The sequence below is a fragment of the Miscanthus floridulus genome, chromosome 17, assembly GCF_019320115.1.
Source record: "Miscanthus floridulus cultivar M001 chromosome 17, ASM1932011v1, whole genome shotgun sequence".
NCBI classification, from domain to species: Eukaryota; Viridiplantae; Streptophyta; class Magnoliopsida; order Poales; family Poaceae; genus Miscanthus; species Miscanthus floridulus.
In genome coordinates this window covers 1,947,340-1,970,404 of record NC_089596.1, presented here as the reverse complement: position 1 = coordinate 1,970,404, position 23,065 = coordinate 1,947,340, and the positions used below count along the sequence as shown (strand labels likewise).

Sequence of the window (23,065 nt, the reverse complement as noted above, 5' to 3'; positions counted from 1 at the left end):
TAGCCTCATCCTACTAGTCATCTCCATGTCGGTAGTCGTTACTATCGTCGACCTCCTTGGATCCGTGCTTCGTCGATGTCGCCGGCGATTCTGGTGCTCCGGCTATGAAGGTATGACTAGCCCTAATCCTAACCCTAACCCTTGCCGTAACCCTAAATCTATACTAACTCTTTGTTTTTCTAAAGCCGTTGAGGAATCGGGGATTCTGGTGCTCCAGCTGTGAAAGTACGATTAACCCTAACTCTAACCCTAACCCTTGCCCTAACCCTAACCCTAACCCTAGATCTGTACTAACTCTTTGTTTTTCTGAAGCCTTTGAGGAACCAGGGTGCCGATGCGTGACGATGGCTAGATTCGACGACGACATGGTTGAGGTCGGTACCAACCAAGAGAGGCGGTTGTGCGGGTTGGTCGGAGATGATGATGAGGATGACCTGCACGAGGACACCGAGGAGCTATTCGGTCATAGCGTTCAAGCTCCCATCGATGTCGGCGATGATCAAGAAGGCAGGGCAACAAATGTCGGTGAAGGGGACGGGGACGAGAATAGAGCCAAACGCTCATGTCCCTCTACCTCAGCGGTGTGGCTAGATTTTAAGAAGCTCTTCAAAAAAGTGAATGGTAAGAAAGTCAGGTATGGAGCTAAGTGCATCCATTGCTCTAAGGAATACTCTGCGCTCTCTAGTGGTGGCACTGGTCACCTTATCCGGCATAGGGATAAATGCCCTAGGAGGCGTGAAAAAACTCACATGTCTTAGTCACGGATCTCTTTTAATTCTGATGGTAGTATGCGTAATTGGGAGTATTGTCCTATTGTTGCTCGTACTCAATTAGTTCGATTGCTTACGAGGCTTGATGTTCCTATCTATTTGGGAGAATCTTATGCATTTGAAGAGTACATTAGAACTGCTCATAATGCTAAATATGTTCCAGTCTCTAGGCAAACCACCACTAGAGACATGCTGAAATACTTCACTGATTGCAAGGCTAAGCTTGTTGAGACTATTAGTTCTGCTGGTGTTAATTGTGTGTGTCTAACCTCTGATATTTGGTCTGGTAATACCAAAGAGGACCACCTTAGTGTTGTTGCTCACTACATAAACTCTGATTGGCAACTAGAGAAGAGAGTGCTTGGTCTTAGGCTTATTGATTGTTCCCACAATGGACAAAATATTGTTGATCATGTTGCATCTGTGCTTGCTGATTATGGTTTGACTGAAAAAGTGTTTGCTGTTACTTTGGACAATGCATCATCTAATGTATCGCCATGCAAAGACTTAGACCTATTCTTTCTAAATATCTTGGTATTAAAGTTGTAGATGATGATAGTGAAGAATTAGACAAAGACAATGCATCCCTTAATGCAGTTAATTGTATATTCTTGCATCAGCGTTGTGCATGTCATATTATCAATCTGATTGTTAAGGTAGCCCTAACTGTTCTTAAGAGTTTGATTGAAACATTTAGAATTGCAATATCTTTCTTAAACTCATCTAACCAGAGAATTGCTGCATATAAAAAGTTACTGCATTGCCACTGGTGTTAGGCCTAGAAAGTTTTAGCTGGACATGGAAGTTAGGTGGAATTCTACATATCTAATACTTAAGCATTTGTTTCCTCATAAGGCCCCATTCACTACTTTCATGCATGCTCAATATCCTAGGGCTGAAGGTGCTCAGTTGCTTTTAACTGATGACCATTGGACTATGGCAGGAAAAAGTGCTTAAATTTCTTGAACTATTTTATGATTCTACAGTTGCATTGTGTGGTGTGTACTATCCTATATCTCCACTTATGATTCATTATCTTATTAAGATTGCTATACACCTAAAGAATTATGCTAATGATAGTCACATCAGACCTGTGGTTCAACCTATAATAGACAAATATAATAAATACTGGAGGGACATATATTTGTTTTATTCTTTTGCATTCATCCTGTAACCTAGAGCTAAAATGAAAGATTTCAATAGAGTACTTAGGAGGTTGGGTAACCTTACTAGTACAAATTATACTACTTACCAGTTGGGCACTAGAACTCGACTTACTGATGTCTACAATAAGTATGAGGAGAAATATGGAGCTATTAGGTTGAGGAGGACTGTCCCTCCTAACCTATCTGGTAAGAAAAGGTCTGCTTGGGATGAAATTTATGATGATGATGATGTTTATGGTTCTGCTTGTGGTATGCATCCTCTAGCTGCTACTCTAAACATGGCTAGAGATACCTCTGCAACTGCCCTGCAGCAGGCTATAAGTTCTTCAGCTTCTAATACTTCTGAACTTATTTCTTACTTAGACTGTGATACTGTGAACCAGTTAGATGATGATTTTAACCTCTTGAACTGGTGGCATCAGCACAAACTCACATATCCAGTGCTGTCAATCATGGCTAAAGATGTTTTAACTATTTGTGTGTCCATCATATCTTCGGAATCCATTTTTAGTATGACCGGCAGGATCATTGAGGAGCGGCAGAGTAAGCTAAAGCCTGAAATGGTAGAGATGTTGACCTGCATCAAAGATTGGGAGGCTACAGAAGCAAGGCTGCAACACATGGTGGAGGACAAGGAGCTTGAAGAAACATTTGAAGAACTTTATCTTTCTTAATTATCATTTATGTAATGGGACTGTAATATTATGGACTGGACTTTGATGTAAGGACAATGAACTTTATAATTAGAGCTGGGCTATACTCTTTTTTCTTGTCTAGGGTTTCTCACAAGGGCGAGTTTTACCTACACGGGTTTTTAATGAGGCGGCTATTACACTAAAGCTCCCTATAAACTGTTATTTTGTTATCTCTGCCTGTGTTTCTGTTATCTGTGTTGTAGAATGCAAGTTATATGTTGTTTATTGTAGGTTTGATCTCAATTCAATAAATAAAGTGACATATCTCAATTTTTATAGAGTACTGTGCTCATTCCGAGTCAGTTGGGGGTCAGGCACTTTAGTGACCGTGCTGGCACGAGCACTGCAGTGTCACCGTGCTCAGTGGCACGGCACGGCACGCCTAAGCACTTATAGTGTCGTGCCTGGACCGGTACTTCGGCACGACAGGGGTGGATCTACAGTAGTAGCATGGGGGTACAGCTGTCCCCCCCCAAAATTTCTGGAAAAAAAATCAAGTATATATATTCTTTAATATCTTGTATATGTATAATACTCTTTCTAGGCCTAGCTGCAGCCCATTTTCAAATGTACAGCAGCCCATTTCCAAACATATTGACGTATAATAAGCACTTTGCCGATCTGCCGAATACGAAATGACGCATCATAGCGATACAACTCCTTCCTTAACCCCGCCCGCCACCGCTGCAAAGACGGAAACCATCGTCGTCGTCATTCGGTCGTTGTCTGACGGCCGGCCGGCTGGCTGAGGCGCTGCTTGCCTGCTTCCGATTTCCGACCTTTCCTCCTGCCGTCTGCCCATCCTACACGCTACGCCAATATGCCCAGGAACTGCCAAACTGACAAGTTGCAAAGGGTAAAAATTCAATCTTGTTCTATTGCGATCACTGATCAATCATTTTTTTACCGGAATATTCCCATCAATATTCAATAATGAGTTCTAGTTTGCGGAATCCCTCTTCTAATTTGATCGATTATTGCAGACTGCAGAACATCAAGGATCAAGTAGCATGAAGAGGAATAACAATCTTGCATCTCTATGGAATGCTCATGCTCAGAAACAGAAAGCAAGTAGGACCTGAAATTCCTTGTGAGGAAGAAATACACGAGACACAGGAGATGGAAGATCAAGAAGCAAGACCTGAAAATCCTAGTGACAAAGAAATACATGAGGAACAAGAGACAGAAGAGGGAATTTATGATGTTGATCGTCTTCCCCATGATCCTGGAAAGAGGATCCCCATCATCCAATATTCTGCCAATGAGCAAGATGCAGTGAGAAGAGGATATATTGCAAAAGGGCCATGCCAGCCAAGGACATATAATTTTCCACAGCGACAAATTGGTGGTAAGCGTCGCTTTCCGGTTAGATGGTTTGACAAGTATGATTGGCTTGAGTACAGTGTGAAAAAGGATGCTGCCTTCTACTTTGTTTGTTATTTGTTTGCAGATACAGCTAATTATGTTGGTGGTGATGCTTTTGTGAATAGTGGGTTTAGAAAATGGAACCAGTCTGCAAAACTTGACTTGCATGTTGGAAGCATTACAAGCACCCACAATGAAGCTCTTGAGAAATTTACTAATTTCATTAGGCCAAGAGCATCAGTAGCAAGTACTTACATTAAGCACACCACAGAAGAAAAAGTTAAATATAAGGCGCGCTTAACCTACTCAATTGGTTGTCTGAGGTTTCTTTTGTGTCAAGGGCTGTCTTGTCGGGGACATGATGAAAGTGACACATCTAGCAATATGGAGAATTTTAAGGAACTCCAAAAATGGTTGGGTGAAATGTTTGAAGATGTTAGAAAGGTTACAGGACAGAATGCTCCCAAGAATTGTCAGATGACTGCCCATTCCATACAAACAGATATCATTAACTGTTGTGCCAAAGAAACTAGCAAACTTATTATTGAAGATCTTAGAGATGACTACTTTTCTATACTTGCTGATGAATCTAGTGATGTTTACCAAAAGGAACAGTTAGCTCTTTGCATAAGGTATGTTGACAAAAAAGGGAGGGTTACAGAAAGATTCCTTGGTATTGTTCATGTTCAGGATACTACTTCTTCAACACTAAAAGATGCAATAGTGTCTCTTCTTATGGAACACAAATTGACATTATCTAAATGTCGTGGTCAAGGATATGATGGAGCTAGTAACATGAAGGGGGAAATCAATGGGCTGAAAACAAAAATCATGGACGAATCTCCTTCAGCATACTATATTCATTGCTTTGCACACCAACTCCAATTGACTCTTGTTACTGTTGCCAAACAAAATGATGACTGTGTCGCATTTTTTGATTGTGTCACAAATATTTTGAATGTTGTTGGGATTTCTTGTAGAAAGCATCACATGCTTAGAGAAGCTCAGGCACAGGAGGTTTTGGAAGCTTTAGAACAGGGTGAAATTGAAACAGGACAAGGTTTAAATCAAGAGATGGGTCTGGGTAGGCCAGGAGATACTCGATGGGGAACTCACTACAAGACTATTTCTCGTATTATTGCTATGTATCCCACACTCCAGAAAGTTCTTGGGAAGATCTCAAAAGATAAATCTCAATCTAAGCGTATAAAAGCTCAAAATTGCTTGACAGTAATTGAGTCATTTGACTTTATATTCATGGCACACTTATTGCTGACCATATTTGGATATACTGTTGAGTTATTCAAGGCTTTGCAAAAAAGGGATCAAGACATTATTAATGCTATTGAACTTGTTGAGATGACTAAGTTCCATTTGCAAGTGTTGCGAGAGGACAATGAATGGGAAACCTTTCTTAAGGATGTCACATCTTTTTGTGTTAAACATCGAGTCAAGGTTCCTGATATGGATGGTTTTTATGTGCCTGTGGGGAGACCAAAACGTTACTTTGTGAAAGTAAAGAATCTTCATCGGTTCCATGTTGAAATGTTTCTAAGTGTCATTGATATGCAACTCCAAGAGCTCAATAGCAGGTTTGATAATATATCTTGCTTATTATTTTATTATTGTTCAGCTTTTTTGTTTTTTCCTTTCGTAATAATTTATTTTCTCCTTACTGGGGCAGGTTTGATGAAGTTAATACAGAGCTTCTTGTTTGCATGGCTGCTCTAAATCCAGCTAATTCATTTGCTGCTTTTGATAAAGATAAACTTATGAAACTTGCAAAGTTTTATCCTCAAGATTTTACAAGTACAGATTTGGTCCAACTTTCTTCGCAGCTTAATATGTTTATTGTTGATGTGCGAAACGACACAAGGTTTCAACAAGTGAAGAATCTTAATGAGCTATCTATCAAACTAGTTGAGACAAAGAAGCATGATCGCTTTAAACATGTTTATTTATTGCTGAAATTGGTCCTCATCCTTCCCGTAGCTACTGCAAGTGTTGAGAGAGTCTTTTCAGGAATGAACTATGTAAAGACCAAGCTTCGGAATAAGATGGGTGATCAATACTTAAATGATTGTTTGGTCACATTTATTGAGCGTGACTTTTTTCGACGTGTAAGCAATGAAGATATCATTAAACGCTTTCAAGCCATGGCGGAACGGTGTGTGAAGCTTTAGCTGGAAACTTGTATTAGTATATTAGAATTATGGAAAGTTGAAAACATGTAACTTATCATAACTATTTTATCATCGTTTAGTGATCTAATTATGTCGTGTCCATGTTCGTTGACTATATCGTTTTCGTCCGTACCCCTATGATTGAAATCCTAGATCCGCCACTACGGCATGGCGGCACAAACAGGCATGGCATGGCTAACCTACTGTGCCGCATAGTGCCGTGCCCGTGCCCGTGCCGCGCCGGGCGGCCCGTTTGGCCAAGTATAGCTCTGGTCCCGCCCATGGTCCCCTGTTTGTCAGAGCCAGGCCACGCACGGAGCCATGTCGCGTTCCGCCCCCACGCGCGCGTCGAGTCCCGTCGACGTCCGGGCCGCCGTCGTGTTCATGCAGCATGCGGTGTGCCGGCCCCGACGCGCCACCGCCCAGCAGGCAGGCAGCAGCCTCGATCTCATCACTAGCTAGCTCCTCGCCTCGGATCCGATGATCGATCCAGCAGCAACCACGCACAGGCACAGTTATTACTCCTCTCGCTAGTTGCATTGCATGCATTGGACGTCAAGTGTGTACACCATCAACAGACAGACGACATGTACATACATACTATACGTTGCCATCGCCAGAAAGCTAGGCCAGGTCGACCAGCCGGCCGGTCGCCATCCGCCCCTGCCCCAGCTGCCGGATGGATCGGCCCCTGCTTCCCGTGCCCGGCCGGCCGCATGCATGGCAATGCCCAATTCATGGGCACGGCCACATGCCTGCCTGCCTCATGCACCTGCTAGCTCTTCCTCCGGCCGTCATCGTCGTCGTCGTCGTCGTATTCGATCGGTGCCGAGATCTCCAGGCATGCAGTAATCCATCTCATCTCATGTCCGATTCCGATCCGGCCATTATGCATGCTTTTAATTTGCCCGCCAAGCCTATACAGCTAGAGCTAGCTACAGGTCAGGACGACGACGATGGGCCGGCCGTGTGCTCGCATGGCATGCATGAGACAGGCACAGGCAGCTACAGAAGAGAGATTACGCACTCGATCGATCTGCTATTCTGCTCCATGTCCGTGTGTCGGCCTGCCGGTACGGTGTCCCACTCACCACACGCACGAATATATATACAAGTCATGGTCATATCCTCATGGTCATCGTCGCCGGTTCCATTCCATTTCCACATGCATGCGCAGGCAGCATAGGGTTCCTGCTCTCCCTCCTGTCATCAGGCAGCTTCCATTGTGGCCCCTAGCTTACATACCCTCTACTACCCTGCTGTACTACATATATACGTATCTTTTGGCTCTCGATCACCATCTTGCATGTGCCTTCGACCCTCGCTCTTCAAAACCAACAACTTATAGTAAACTAAAGATCCATAATGTTTTCCAAATAAACAGAAACAACAAGACCGCAGGAATACATAGGATCATATACTGCTGCTGACTGCTGTGCTATTATATGCATGTGCAGTCACGGAAGTCTGTTTCATTCTCTGATGATGAAAGCCAGATCTATATATTATCCGACAAAAATATAGGTGACTAAAGCTGACGCAACCTTCAGTACCTCTCTTCATTTTTTTTGAAGGATCTGGAGGGCCGTGGCCCCTACAGTGCGCAAATTATATTAAGAAAAAAAAATGAGTTTACAACAAAGTTCAGGCAACAAAAACAAATTACAAGAAAGATGTGCTCTCTAAAGTACGAATTACAGCCAACTTTTTTTTCTCAAATACGCAAAAGATTTACGTATCATTGTACTAAGGAGAAGAGTTTAAACAATCATACAACGCGTTTCTATCGAGCGCCTGAAGGAGGTCGGCCTAACACAGCCGAAGCTATACCATCCTAGTAAAAGACATCTTATTTCGATATTACTTAAAAGGAAACAACCAATATCGACGTAAGCTTTGTGACCTAGGAGGTGGCCTTGCGTCTTCGTGGCTACATGGACGGGCCGTTTCCAACTGCCGGGAAGAGCGCAGTCCAGCGCCTCGGCATTGGACGCAGTCAGATTACCGTCGAAGAGCTTGTCAAAGGCCTTCAGCTCCGACGCGGATGGCGCTGATGGACCCTTAGTGTAGCCCATATATACGCTGCATGATCAACACCTCACCTCGCTTGGAAGCTGGCACTCGGGAGAGGCTCTGAGCCGCCAACTGCCTGCTCCGCCACGGCAGCACCGGCTTAGTAGGAGGCTGCTTGGGAGGCTCGCGAATCAACAGAGAGTCCCTCTTACGCGTGACTTTATTGATGAAGCTTGTCAAGGCGGTGTTTGGCGGAGTCGCCGTTGTCCACGTCCTGGTGGGTATCCACCGGTGGTGAATTGGGAGGGCCGACATCTACCGTGAGGTCGACTGATCTAAGGCCTGGCGGGTAGCTGAGCTCCGTGTGTGTCTTCGGCGAGTCCACTACCCACTGAATGGAGCGTGGGGGTTGTATACGCAGCTCACAAAAGACCACCACCGGGTCCACATCCTCCAGTTGAGGGGCCGCCATCGCCGGGGCCTCATCCTGTAGCTGGGTGGTCGCCGAAGGTGATGGCAGGCGCTCAAGGGAAGGCCACGTGTCGATTCGATTACCAATGAGCGAGGCTGCGAACTCCTCAACCATCGGGCCCTCCGAGATGTCGCGATCATGTGTGGCGTCCGAGTACAGCGTGAGCGTCAACGGGTTGGGCTCAACGATGTTCGTCTCGTCGATCAGCCCACCATGCCTTGCCTGAGCTCCAGCAGCGACCAAGGTGAAGTTCGATGTCGTCTGGGCGGCCCCTGTCAACCGCCCGTGACTGTCGGTGGCGGCACTCGTTGCCGCAGTGGTGTCGTCCCCCTTCAGTCGACGCTGACGCCTCCGACGTCTCCACCATCCGTGCCCACTGCCGCCGCGCGTAGTCGCACCTGGCACAGCTCAGCTGCACCCAGCACAGCTCTAGCCGCGCTCGGCGTGTCGCCCTGAGTATGCGGCCGGTTGCCCAAGATACGCTCCCGGACAAGTCGTCGTTGCCGGCCTTCGGAGGCACCAAATGTGCCGGAGCTGGAAGGAGGCACCGTCTGCCGCCGCTTATAGTCTCGCGCGAGGTGTCCGAACCCCTTGCATCGGAGGCAGCGTGGGGGCAGCTTGCAGGTTGCCACCCTATGCGCTGTGGAGAGACAGATTGAAGCACTTCCCTGTGTAGGTCCGCCGGATAGCGGGTAGGGGGCCTGTTGGTTCGCCGATGCAGTGTGGGCGGGGCGTGCCCCGCCGGCACTGCTTGACGACCCCTACGACAAGACCTCACGCCAGCCGTCGGTGTCCGGAGCGGAGATGCGATGGTGGGCGGATCCATGAGATGAAGGATTGACCTTTCTTTTACTCTGAGAGTAGTCAAAGCCATTTCCTTATTGAAGTTGTTCTTGCAGACTTGAATGTTGGGGCTAATTCCATTAAGGATCAAGTCATTCTAGCTCCCCAAATCGTCCAACACAAAAGAATAATCGCAGTTAGGAAGAATTCTGAATTCATCAAATCCTTGAATAGCATTAAATCCTCAGGAAAGGATGAATCTGTTGGATAGTCTAATTCCAGAATGTTCCAGCAAGATCTTGCAAAAGGGCACTCAAGAAATATGTGGTTTAGAGTTTCTTCAGTCTCCATCTAACAGAGCTCACAATTGTAAGATTGTAGCTGCATAGCTTTCTTTTTCTCTTCAGTAAGTTTCTTGTGTTCAATCTATCTTTGAGGAGTAGCCATAAAAAGATTTTGTGGTTTGCCCTCTATTTGGCAGTTTCCCATTTGGATAAGAACACATATGGCCAGTTGGCATTTGCAAGGCGCGCTATGGAGACAATGGGGGTGTCCATTTTCCAGAACCCACCCATTCTAGATATACGAAGTGATCCATCATGACTCTATTATTGGATCATTTCATCCGGTGGAATGACCCTATTTCTCGTACCGTTACTAATTATTAGCTTTTGTGAGAGACTACGATGATGATGGGCCAACTTATTCTTTTCCTCAAATTAAACAAAAAAATAACTAGAAAATGAGACGATGATGAACTATCATTCCAGGAACCAAAGGGCCCCAATGTGCTCCCCACTCCCCCAGTTTTTTTTTCGTTCCTCGACAATGGAACAAAGACGCGTACGACATATATAGTAGCATTAGCATGCATGTAGAGCATATATAACCGATCGATCCTAGGTACGTGTCTGCACGTATTTGGTTGTTATAGTTTGATGAGAACATAATATTGCTGGGAGTAGGAGTATCTAGTAGCTTGCATATATGCAGTGCATAATTATTAGAGAGATCGAGATTAGATATATTACAGTATGGTACAATGCATATCATTACGGGGACCATCTGGATTTGGACATGCATATCATTTGGAGGGTATTATTATAGAGCAAAGACGATCGAGATACTGATATCGCTGGCCACCACAGGAATTTATGCGAAACTCATGCATGCCTATGTAGTGGAGTGGTCCTTGCTCGATCTCAGCATGCAATGCAAGCTAAGGATGGATATCCTCACCCCACCGTGCATGCACGCGGGTATATGAAAGGCAACGCTAGCTACCTCAACTTGGTCTAATAAGAGAAAGGATCGCTACTAGTTTTGGTTAAGTGCGCTGCATGTTGTACGTTCGTTCATCAGTAACTACTAGATGGTAGATTATTAATTATTATATTCCTGCGATAGCGGCCGGCGCTACGGTCAAAAGATCCGTGGATGTGGATCGACCAGCAGGCAACAGAGAGCTGTGGCAATACATTAAATACTATGTGTTTGAATTAATTTTCAATGAAATTAAATTAATTAAATGATAAGGCTCATATTTAATACTATGTGCAATAAAGTTTTAGTAGCCAGCGTATGAGATTTTGACTCAATTTAAATAGATAGCCTAGGTGTGCACCTCTTGTGAAGTTGGAAGTTGAGAGAGACGAATGGTACGTGTGGCACACGTGCGCATGTGTCGAGTCGTGCCATGAGCGTGATGTGCACAGGCCACAACATGATGTGGTGTTGGGTGGGCTTATTTTTACCACTTGGGTCCGCCTGTTCAGCACGCAGAAAAGGTCTGAAGAGCATGCCTCCGGAGTCAAACCGACGCCTTCGAAAAGCAGGCCTCCAGAATTGAACCTGTTATTGATCTCTCTCCGGAGCCGAACTAACGTCCGTTTGCAACACCTACTCGGGTGTGCAGGCGAATCAGGGTTTTGGGAACAACTGATGCTTGTCTGTGACACCTCCTCGGGTGTGCAGATAAATCAGGTTTTTTTTTTGGGAGCACAAGGATCTTACGCGGGCTGAGAGACTACACAATATACATATTCTACATTGACTGTGGTCCATGACTTCGAGCAACTCACTATGAGTGAGAATGTCTAGCTCCGGCGCCTCCGACTAGCTTGACCCGTCTCTAGGTATATTTCTGATTTTACTGAATCTATATTCAGTAATGTGTTATCCAGGATCAATATGTTTGTACGTGCCAATAGATCACACGTGCACATATCTATTGTCATAAATATTGTGTTAACTTTCTAGATTAAATCGTGTCTGAATTTGTCTAAATATCTAACAATCCAAAAACCTGATCTTAGGACAATTTTTGGTATCTGTCTTTGCGAATACGCTCAAACCAAATGTCCTTGATGGCACGAATGACAAGAGGTGACATCATAGGTGCATCTTGTGGCTTACTTCTATGCATTGCTATTTTGTTGCTGAACAACAATAAGTTGGACTGCATACTCCTGAGATGGATTGCATGCAAAGAGGTTGATAACATGTTCAAGGGTGCAATAATAAGCGTGATGGCCAACAACATCGTTGATACATACATGTGGTTGCCTACGAGCAAGGAGATGTGGATGCACTTGAGGCCAAATTCGAAGTTTCTGATGCTAGCATTGAGTTGTATGTCATTGAGCAATTTCATGGCTACAGAATGGGCTATTCTAAAGTGGAGCAGGCTCATAGATACAAACACTAGGAAAAGAGCTTGTGAATTCTTGATGTGTACCGCCAGATAAGTCTGTGGCAGGTTACATTATTGCTTAGCTGGCCACAGGCTTAGTCAAATTATAGATGGCCAAATTGGTTGGGCCCATTGGGTAGCCTTGAAAAGCACTGACACTAGCATGACCCGGCTCGACAACCATAGTACTAGTGCTGTCCTAGGCACTAGTGTAGAGTCATACCTAGGCAACATCCCGGCCCACAGCTGCCGACATAGTCATATTAGGGTCCTATTGGCCCAAATGCCCAATCATTCTCTTTTGTTTATGAAGGAATGCATAAACATAAAATCCCTCAACCCGAGCCCTAGCTCCCAATTGATCCTTCCTCATTGGTCGTCTCTTTCATCCGTGTCTCTCTCCCTCTTGATCTGTCCCTACTCTCGTTGGCAGTCTGATGACCCTCTTCGCTCGCCTCATGACTCTGCCCCTACTTTCGTCGATTGTTAGGTGACCCTTCCTTGCGCTGGTGCGCATCCTCACTCCCTCGCCACCTCGTGTAGCACCTCCTCTGCTCATCATGCGGGCACACAGTCCCGCCTCACACGTTACGGCGGTAATAACGCGGGGTGTAGCAGTGTGGTGGTGAGGAACAAGGCACGATAGTGGTGTGGCTATAGAAAGAATGGTACAGGCACGCGACTGAGATGATGACTTGGGTGCGGCCTCATGCGTCGTGCCAGACACTATTACAATAAAGGAACTTCAGTGGCAGTCAAAACATATTTACAGAGACGGGCAAAGAGACCGCCTCTGACAAAACACCAATGAAAAACAGAATTTGCAAAAGGCAGGTGGAATGCTCACCTCTGTAAATGGAATTCAAAAAATAAAAAATCTCGATGCCCGTGCGTGGAGGTCACCGCTGAGATTGTCGTTGTTCTCGACCACGCCGTTGCCTGCAAATAACGAGCTCGCTCTCGCCTTCAGCACCTAACTCGCCTACCGTCGATCCCGCCCTCGCCTTTGACACTTCATCCCCATGCCGCTGAGCCGGCTCCCGATGCTCCCACTAGATCCAGCTGCCGCTAACCTCCTCCACCCCCAAATCCGCTTCACCCTAAGGAGAGGGAGAGAAAGAGGAAGAGGGAGGCAGATATGATGTTGGACCTCATCGAAATTGTGGCGATTCGGTTCTTAAAGCATCTACTGTTGGGTTTTGAGAGCACATTTAGCCAAAGTTTCACAAGATCCTAAAGGAATTGAAAAAGAAAAATGCTCCCATTCCAAACAAAGTTCTGAATTGCTTAGGTGGCAAACTCCCTTGCAGGAATTTAACCATATATAGAATAGAAAGTTAGTTTATTCTATTGGCAAACATGCATACAATTCTAAAATAAAAAGGATCAAGTACCAAAGTACGATTTTTCCTGTGTCCATATAATGCTAGAACATATAATATTTTGTTTATTTATACTAGAATTAACAATTTCTATGAAAATTTTCTTTGAAAAAATTGTGCTAGTTTTGTGTGTCGCCCAAATCCGAGACAATCCACAGTAAATGGCCCCAATTTTAGTGTTGACCAGGGTCCACCAAATGTTAGGACTGGCACTGACACTGTACCTAATGCTTGATCAGCTAATAATGATTTGGGCCCCTAAAGGTGACCTGGATATGGAAGGATACGTGTCACAACATCATTGTGACATAGCTAGCCGTAATCTTCTTTTAGTTTGTTTAGCTAAAAATGATCCAAAAAAGCCAATATGTGATTCTCTGTGTGGTCTGAGAGACGAAATATGAGACTAGCTAGAGGACGTGCTTGCGAGTGCGGTCGAAAAGGAAACGATGGAGAGAATAACTTACATGTGCATGCATGTACACAGTACGTAGCCCACACGTGTAAAAGAGAATTTTTAGCTAGTTGTGGTCCTGCAGTTAGCTCGCACATATACATACAGGAAAAATCATGGAAAAGGAAGCGTCCTCGGTGAAATGCTTCATGCATGACGAAATTCCCAGCTTTGGGTCAGAGAGAGAGGGTGGGGGGGTTCCTGTCGCCAATTTTGTCGTACCTCGGGAAAAAGGCAGCAGGAGGATGGAAAATTATATATAGAAGTATTTTTCCAGTAGCGGGTTACATGATAATTTATTTTATAGCTACTTTAAGTTATTTGTAATTTAAGAGAATACTGTAACTCCCTCCAAGTGATTTAGGCCCCGTCTAGTATGACTCCACTCCACCAGTGGCGTTGTTTTTTTTTTTCCTTCTTCAGCTCCAACAGTAGAGCTGGAGCCATTTTAATAAACCATTTGGCAAAACAATCACACATGTTGAGCTCTTAAAACATGCTCTCAGTAGAACCCCATGGACCATTAGGACGAGATGAAGCCACTATTTTTATCCTTCGGCCCTTGCAAGAGCACGATTTAAAAAGGTAGCTATGTTGGCCTGGCCGAGAGTCACGACGCGCGCGACGCATTGAGGCAAATGAAAGGCAGGCAGCAGAAGCAGACACGCACGGCAGAGACAATGGCAGGCAGGCATCTGGACTCTCACGCAGGTCCTCATGGAACTCGCAAGTGGAATTTGGCGTGTGCGATGCTTGCCGCCTCCGCCACCTTTGCTTGGCATTTCTTTCCATCGCTTCCGATCCCTGCTGCTCCGATCCATATATATCCATCCATCGTTTGTGCCATCTCTCTCCGGCCATGATCGTCAGGATAAAATTTCGGATATATAGACGACGAAAACGATGCGAAAACTGTTAGCTGCTGCTTCGATCAATTCCTTTGGTTTCGTCGCTTCCCAACAGCGCCCATTCCCCTGTCCCTTTCTTTCTTTCTTTCTTTCCCTTGGCCATTTTATTCTACTGCTAGCTACTATACTGGTGGCTGCATGCATGTGTGTGCATGCTTAGTTGCTTACCCACAGGTCGTCGTCATCTTCATCTATACGGTTGCATTGTGCAATGTATCTTACATACTTTCATCGACCGTATCACCTCGAAATCTTATTCCTCCTTGTTGTGCCTGTCTGTTGTCGCTCCCTCTAGCTAGTGGTGTCTGGGTCTCTCTCTTTGTTCCCTTAGGATTTGTTCGGTTATGTAATTTATACAAGCTTCAGCAAACCGGAATGATTCCGGGGCTCAAACTAGGCCTACCGAACGAGCCCTTAGTGTATCATCAATCGATGTCGAGGCGATGGATTGTCTTAGACCCTCTTTGAAGTTTGAACCCATGAATTTTATCATAGAAATCAATTCATTTTGATAGGACAAATAAAACGTTGGAAAGATATGGAAAACAATTCCACATTCCGAAGTGGGGCTTAAGATCGGTTGTCGTCCTCACCTTTCAAAGATGCTCACTAGATGGTACGATGAGTGTGGTTAAATAGTAAATTGCTAAAGCGAGATTTAGAAAGTGCAGGACCACTCAATTAGTAATCTCATTTCGGTAACTAGTAGTACATAGTAGTATATCCCAGTGGCAGTAATAAGTATATGTAATTAAGCTTATCTACTCGTTGGACGAGTAGATAGATAGATGAGTAATATATATTACATACATGATGATAGTAGCAGTATGATATGATGTGCAACAAACGGCCATATATGTCATGGTGTTGTGGTGGCCTACCTACCCCGTCCGCTGCCTCTCCCTCTCCCTCTCGCTACCAGGGAGAATCGAATCAGCTGCAGGCATGGCATGCAGTGGCGGCCCCAGCGAGCTGATCTGAGCTGAGGCTGAGGTCCCCCTAATCCAAAAAAAAAAAAAAAAAAACCAGAGCAAACGCCAAAATAGAAATACGGGCTACCTGTCTGCTGGACTACAAATGGTATTAATAGTTGTCAACCCCAAACCGAATGATACAATAATACAAACATTATTCTATCCACCCATTTCTAATAAAACTTAATCTCTTTTCCTCCTAGCCAGGGCGCTCATCAGCGGTGCGTCGTTTGTACTAAATTCTTCTACTTTAATTAAAATGATGCGTAAATCTTTTACGTCCTCGAGAAAAAAAAAACTTATTCTGTTTTGGAACAAGCTATTAGCTTATCTTAAACGTCATGTATTTAAAAGCGGATCGGAGGAATGAATATAATTAATGGAGTATAAACAGAGAACTCGCAGAAGACATGACACGACAAAATTGAAGCACATCCATCCATCCATCATCCATCAATCAATCAGCAACAAGAGAGGAGGGAAAGCCAAAGATCTTTTTATTAGGTACTACTACTCGCTTTAGTTTGTTCATTAACGATAATATAATAACTCTACTAGCTAGTACTTGGCTGAAAAAATCTATCAAGAGGAGCTTAATTAATTCCAGTTCCAGTTCCAATGGTGTTGTGCCTGCCGCTGCCGTAGCGTGTGGAGGACGGATCAGATGATCCCATGATGCATCCATCCTTCCTCCAACAATCCTCATCATCTTCATTCTACTAATAATCATATTAACTTGTTCGCTCCATGGATGGATCATCAGCCATGCCATGGTCCTTCATTCTTAACCTACTGCAGACGCGTACTCCCAATACAAATATATATATATATAATGTAATTCCTTCCTACACGTACGTACGGTGACGCCGCAGACGTCGATCGATCATGGAGGTGATGAGGCCTGGAGGTGTCCGCCATGGGTGGTGAGCCAGTTGGAGAATGCCTCGAGCGTCCTCATGTCGGACCTGTAGTGCCTCATGGTGAAGTCCAGCAGCGTCCGCCACGTGAAGTCCGGGTACGCCCTCGGGTTGGCGTCGTCCACCAGCTCCGCGGGCGGGCGCACCACCTTGTCCATCTCCGGGCACAGGAAGAAGGCGAGCGACCGGCGGGGCACCCGGCTGTTGACGACGGCGCGGTGGAGGCAGCTCCTGTAGCGGCCGTTGGAGAGCGCCATGAAGGTGTCGCCGATGTTGACGACGAAGGCGCCCGGGTGGGGCCTGATGGAGCGCCAGCTTTGGGTGGCGGCGTCGAACACCTGGAGCCCCCCCACGTCGTCCTGGTGGAGGATGGTGAGCGAGGTGGGGTCGCAATGCGGTCCGGTGCCCAGCGTGTCATAGGGCCGCTGGCACGGCGGGTAGTAGTTGAGGCGCATGATGGAGTCGTTCCCCTGGAAGAAGCGGCGGAAGTGTCGGCGGCCCACGCCCAGGCTCTCCCCGAGCACCTCCATCAGCTCCAGCGACAGCCGGCTCATCTCGGAGCAGTAGCGGCCGTACACCTCGCCGTGGTGTCGGTACTCCTCGCCGAGCTTGTCGACGAAGTAGGCGACCACGAGGTCCTGGTCCGACTCGCCGGCCGCCGAGTACCTGAACGACAGCGTCTCCTTCCATGGCAGCTTGGAGGCGAAGCGGCCCGTGAAGCTGCTGGCGTAGCCGCAGCTGTCCCCCTGTCGCCGCTGCGCGCGCTTGCTTGTCGGACAGCGGGAGCGTGAAGAAGGCGTCCATGCAGCGGTGCGCCTCCTGCAGGAGCGCTTCGTCGATGCCGTGGTTGACCACCTGGAAGAAGCCGTGCAGGTCGCAGGCGCGGCGCACCTGGCGGACCACCTCGGCGGCGTCCCCGGAGAGGTCGATGAGCGGCACGGGCAGCTCCTCGGCGGCGTCCGGGGTGGGGCTCTTCGTCCGCGGGCCACAGGAACTGCTGCGGGATGTCGGACAGGCCGCTCAGACGGGCCGCGTCGAACACCAGAGACGGCGGCGGCTGCGGCTGGAGCAGCAGCGGCTCACCATGCGCAGCCTGCTGCACCATGATGGCTAGGCTCTCTACCGATGTCGATGTCGATGTCGACGGCCTCTCTCTAGACTCTATAGCTAGCTACTCCTAGAAAGAAGCAGAGTGTCTATCTATCTATCTATCTATCACTTGGCACTCTGCCTCTGCTATGGGGGAGAAGCAGGGCAGGGGTAGCAAGCAGAGGAAGAAATGCTACTGAAAGGCCGGCGTGCGAGCGAGTTCGGAGGATTCCGAGAGCTGATGAGCTCCTCTCGGCTCCTCTCGTGTGCTGCTCCTGCTGCCTGCCTGCCTTTTTATACGCGGGGAGGGAGCGAGGCGGGGAGGCCAGGAGGCCCGGACTCGTCAGGGGAGGTTTGCCACAGCGAGCCAGCCAGAGGAGCGGCGGCGGAGGCCGAGCTGCCTGCCCGTGGCACCGTGCCCACAGGCCACAGGACAGGACGATCCAGACAGAGACCGCCACTCTCTCGGCAGTGCCCATAGCAGCCAGCCCACACGAGGGACGATGGAGAAAGTGAAAGGGTAAGGTGCCATGCCATGCTTGTCTGCTGCTTCACCATCACCACTCTTGTTGTACGCCGCAAGCAAACAACAAACAAACCGCAGCCCATGTGACGAATAAACTTTATATGAAAACTACCGTCTCAAACTCAAACACGATATCTATCTATCTACAGGTTTCGAGCTCGTTTCCCTTTCGTGTTCAGATGACTCGCTGCCAGAGGATAGAGTACGTACGTGACATGGTAAAACATGGATAGCACGATCTCCAGTTCTCCACCGATCAGTGTCTGCTATATATTCTGGAGATTGTTAACCGAATTAGTGCTGCTCTAGGCTTACCTATAACTACTAACTGGTGGACTTGCAGCTGTACCCCACAATCAAGATCCAGGTTACCAACAGTGGTGAGATGAAGAGTTTGGATGGTGCATGCAACTAATCTTTTTGGGGCCTACCCGCCTCCACATGACAGCAGACCAGTCATCTTCGGTCACCTAAGGTAGCAACATGCATTATCCAACTCTAACTTTTCTCACCTGTTGCAAATAGCCATCCAGAGTTTCTTTCCTTTTCTGGTTGCTTATGTACTCCTGTATTATTGCAAATATATACTCCCTCCGTCCGTCCTGAAATATAAAGAATCCAGGGTTTAAAATTTATATCAAAAATATATTTTAGGTTCTCAGTTCCCCCCCCCCCCCAACCCCCTCTCCCTGGTTCTTTTAGAAATACTGACTGTCGACAAAAGATGCTCGGCAGTCCTCCGACGGGTATCCCATGAAGGTAGATTGATCGATGGAGGTGCGCGTAATCAGGAACCGGATGTTGACACAAGACGCAGAGACAGCGATTTAGATAGTTTCAGGGCCGTCTGATCGACAGTAATACCTTACGTCCTGTGTCTTTGGTGTATTGTATTGAATATGAGATCTATGGAGATGTATGGAAGATGTATACTAGGGGACCTCTACCTCTCCTTATATACTCTGGAGGGGTAGGGTTACAAGGAAATTATCATATTTAGTACTAAACAATATCTTGCGGTGCACGTCGACCAGTGCCGTGCACACCTTGATCTTGTGGGCTGGGCCACCTCTGATGGTGCGGCCCATGTCTTGTCTTATGGGTACCAGGGGTCATACCCTCACAGCTAGTCTCCCGAGCCTGACAGTAGGTGACGTAGTCACGTGGTGCCAGGGTCAAAAAGTAGAAGAAAGGCAGAAGACCGGTCGAGCAGGCAACCAGTCCACGAGCGGAGCCCTGAATTGAAAAGCGCACATTCACCGTAAGGTGAAGTGTGCCCACTTAGTCTCCGAGCCTGCTAGAAGATGAAGAATGAATCTTGTAGCAGGGTCAAAGAAAAAGAAGTCTGAAAGCTTGCCGACGCCGTCTGACATGCACGTATCAAGACCCCAGACGTGCTGCCTAAGATCAGCACCCTGATCCGAACAGCATGGAGCAGCTTGATAGCACACCGATGAGGCATAGCAAGATCCGACCATCAAGGGAGTCCCCGGTGTAGCTGGCGACGTCCGAGCACCGAGGAGTCCCCAGCGTAGCTGGCGATGTCCGAGCATCGAGAACTCCCCGACGTAGCTGGCAATGTCTGAGCACCAAGGAGTTCTCGGCGTAGCTGGCGATGTCCGAGCACCGAGGAGTTCCCGGTGTAGCTGGCGATGTCCGAGCAGCGGAGTCCCCGGCATAGTGGGCGATGTCCGAGCACCGAGGAGTCCCCGGCATAGCTGGCGATGTCTGAGCACCGAGGAGTCCCTGACGATGTCCGAGCACCGAGGAGTCCCTGGCGTAGCTGGCGATGTCCGAGCACCGAGGAGTCTCTGGTGTAGCTGGTGATGTCCGAGCACCGAGGAGTCCCCGACATAGCTGGCGATGTCCAAGCACCTGAGGAGTCCCTGGCGATGTCCGAGCATCGAGGAGTCCCTGGCATAGCTGGCGATGTCCGAGCACCGAGGAGTCTCCGGTGTAGCTAGCGATGTCCGAGCACCGAGGAGTCTCCGGCGTAGCTAGGCGATGTCCGAAGCACCGAGGAGTCCCCAGGTGTAGCTGGCGATGTCCGCAAGGTTAAGTGGGGTGAAGTATGCCCACTTAGTCCCTGAGCACGAAGAATCCGAGCGCCGAGGGGTAACCGACGTAGTTGGCGATGTCTGAGCACCGAGGAGTCCCCGGCGTAGCTGGCGATGTCCGAGCACGAGGAGCCCTCAGTGTAGCTGATGATGAAGCACGAGTGGCGGGGCAGTCAGGGGGAGGCCACACCTAAGGCATCCTCGGTGGACATGGTGTGGCCGGGCGCAGCCACGATGTCATTGTTGGAGATGGCGTAGCTAGGGCCATCGTCCATGCAGACGGCCGCACCCATGGCAGGGCGGATAGAGGAGGCCGCTGCCTGGTGCATCCTTGGCTGGGCGTGACGGTAGGGCAGGCTTCCTCGTCTACGTCATGCTGTCCCCTCTACTACTGTGGGGCCTGTCCTAGAGGAGTTGCTACCGCGAGAGAGATCGGCGTTGCCTAGGGTCGGCGCTGAGGTTTCCTAGCCTCTGGTCCGGGTCGGTGGCGACCCGCATGTCTAGGGAGGATTCCAAATCCAGTGGGCCGACCGATAGAACCCCGAGGGCGACGCTCTTTGCCCTCGACGATGCCATAGAGGAGAGGGAGTGGGGGCTTGTTCACTCGGGGGTCGGGATCATGGTCAACGCCCTGACCACCATGCTGAACTCGTTGTAGGACGTCGTCACACCGGTCGGACAGGTACACCATGTCTGTGTCTCCGACCTTCGTCTCTCTCCATTGCGCCCGTTAACTCATGTCTTGTTCATAGTCTCTCATGGACCGCAGCCGGGAGAAGTCCCTGTTCCTTCAGTCGTGAGAAGGATGTTTGGGACCGCCTTGTCGAAGAGAAGATGCGGCATGAGGAACTAGAAGCACAGCTCGCTGCCACCCGTCAGGAGGTGCCTGAGCTCACCCCCGTCTGCCGAGAGTTGGACCGATCTCTAGATCAAGGAAGCAGAGGCTCGCGTTGATGCCCTAAGAGGCTAGCGAGAAGCTCATGGCCCTTCTTGAGAGGATGCACAGTGGATGAGGCGAAGGCCGAGCGGCTACAGAAGGAGCGAGATGATCTGGCTCATTAGGAGCATGTCGACGCCCTAGCAGCGGATCTACCTCCTGGAGGGCGAGCTCTGGGGAGAAAAGGACCTGAAGGTTGCGGCGAAAGTGGTGACCGCCTAGACTCACCACGGAGGTCAGTCAGCGTCGAGAGCAGATCCAGAACCTAGAGGCCAAGGTGACCCGACGGCGTGATGAGGCGCAGGAAGTTCCAGGCTGGACGTGGACGGTAATCCTCTGGTTTGCCTTGTCCTTTTCCCTAGAACCTGTGGTGAGTCTTTTGACATGGTTGTTGTGTGACTTGGACAGGACTTGATGGTAGGCTCGTGGCAGAGGTGACGAAGAGCCGTAGCCTGGGGAAGGAGCTCGGCGAGGTGAAGGCCACCCTCCTAAAGGAGAGCGAAGAGCACGATGCCCTATGCGTCACCGTCCAGCTGGTCAATAGCAACCTTGAGCCGGCCGTGGCATAGGAGATGATCTCGCTCACGGTTCGCGCCGTCCAGATCATGAATCGGGCGCATGACATTCTGAGGGGCGCGCTCCGTTTTGGCGTCAATCGATCGTTTGCGATCGCTCTCTCTCACTATGAGAACATCGATCTAGCAACGATGAGTCGAGGCTTCGTGCTCGGCTACATCGACGCCGAGCTAGAGGACATCAAGAAGGAGGTGGCTCCTCTGGCATAGGACTTATCTAACAAGATAGAGGATGAGATCATCCCCCTAAAAAATAGTTAGTTGAATAAACGAAGTGGTGGTCTTGTAATAAATGAACAAGTTTTAGTTCTTTTGTGTTATAAAAAGGTTACTACATTCTGACCATTTCTGTTGTTAAGGCTACAAAGCTTAAGGCGTGGGTGAAAGAACCCTGATCACACTAGTGAGCAAGAATGCCGTAGTCAATGGGGTGTAGGTTCCTTGCAGTCCGACCAACTTTACTCAATGTTCCTTTCCACAACTCTCGCTTTTAGATCTTAACATGAGAAGGGGCTGGGCACAGTGATTGTTTCTGAATAGGTATGCTCTTATCAACCCCTGAGTGAGGCCCTGGCCCCATGCTATTGCTAGGGTCGGGTGTCACTAAGGATCGAGGACGAGATAGAGAATAAGAAAGCATTTTTTGTATTTCAGAAACACCGTTCTTAGTTTTCATGGGTACATGCATATGCTAAGGGTAAAAATGACATAGCTGCTTGATGTTCCATGCAGTTGACGAAGACCTTGCCATCGATGGACTTGAGCTTGTAGGTGCCGGGTCAGAGCACTTCTGCGATGACATATGGTCCCTCCCACGGTGGAGAGAGCTTGTGATAGGTTTTTGTTGCTCTAGACGAGGTGGAGTAAAGTCCCCTGATGTTGAAGGCCCGACCCCACACCCGATGGCTATGATACCTAGGGGAAATGCCAGCTAGTGCTTAGCCGAGTGGAGGAGGGCAACCTCGCAGTGCCTTGTTGAGCTGATCCATGGCATCCTCAAGGGACGCCTAGGCTCCTTGCTCATTGTACGCCCTGACCCTCGGTGTTCCATAGTCGAGGTCGATCGGGAGGATAGCCTTGGAACCATAGACTATGAGGAAGGGTGTG

General features: G+C 48.0%; 1 protein-coding gene and 2 pseudogenes across 1 annotated transcript; 2 read left to right on the top strand and 1 right to left on the bottom strand.

Annotated features, from left to right (window-relative positions):
• The first annotated feature begins 344 nt into the window (after nucleotides 1-344).
• Nucleotides 345-2,610, top strand: LOC136518309 (zinc finger BED domain-containing protein RICESLEEPER 2-like; annotated as a pseudogene).
• A 1,140-nt stretch (nucleotides 2,611-3,750) lies between these two features.
• LOC136518307 (uncharacterized) lies at nucleotides 3,751-6,179 on the top strand. The gene is made up of 2 exons (XM_066511960.1): nucleotides 3,751-5,588; nucleotides 5,681-6,179. Exons 1-2 carry the CDS (start codon nucleotides 3,751-3,753, stop codon nucleotides 6,177-6,179), a joined length of 2,337 nt encoding a protein of 778 aa, XP_066368057.1.
• A 10,158-nt stretch (nucleotides 6,180-16,337) lies between these two features.
• On the bottom strand, nucleotides 16,338-18,252 carry LOC136516851 (gibberellin 20 oxidase 1-D-like; annotated as a pseudogene).
• Between the last annotated feature and the right edge of the window lie 4,813 nt (nucleotides 18,253-23,065).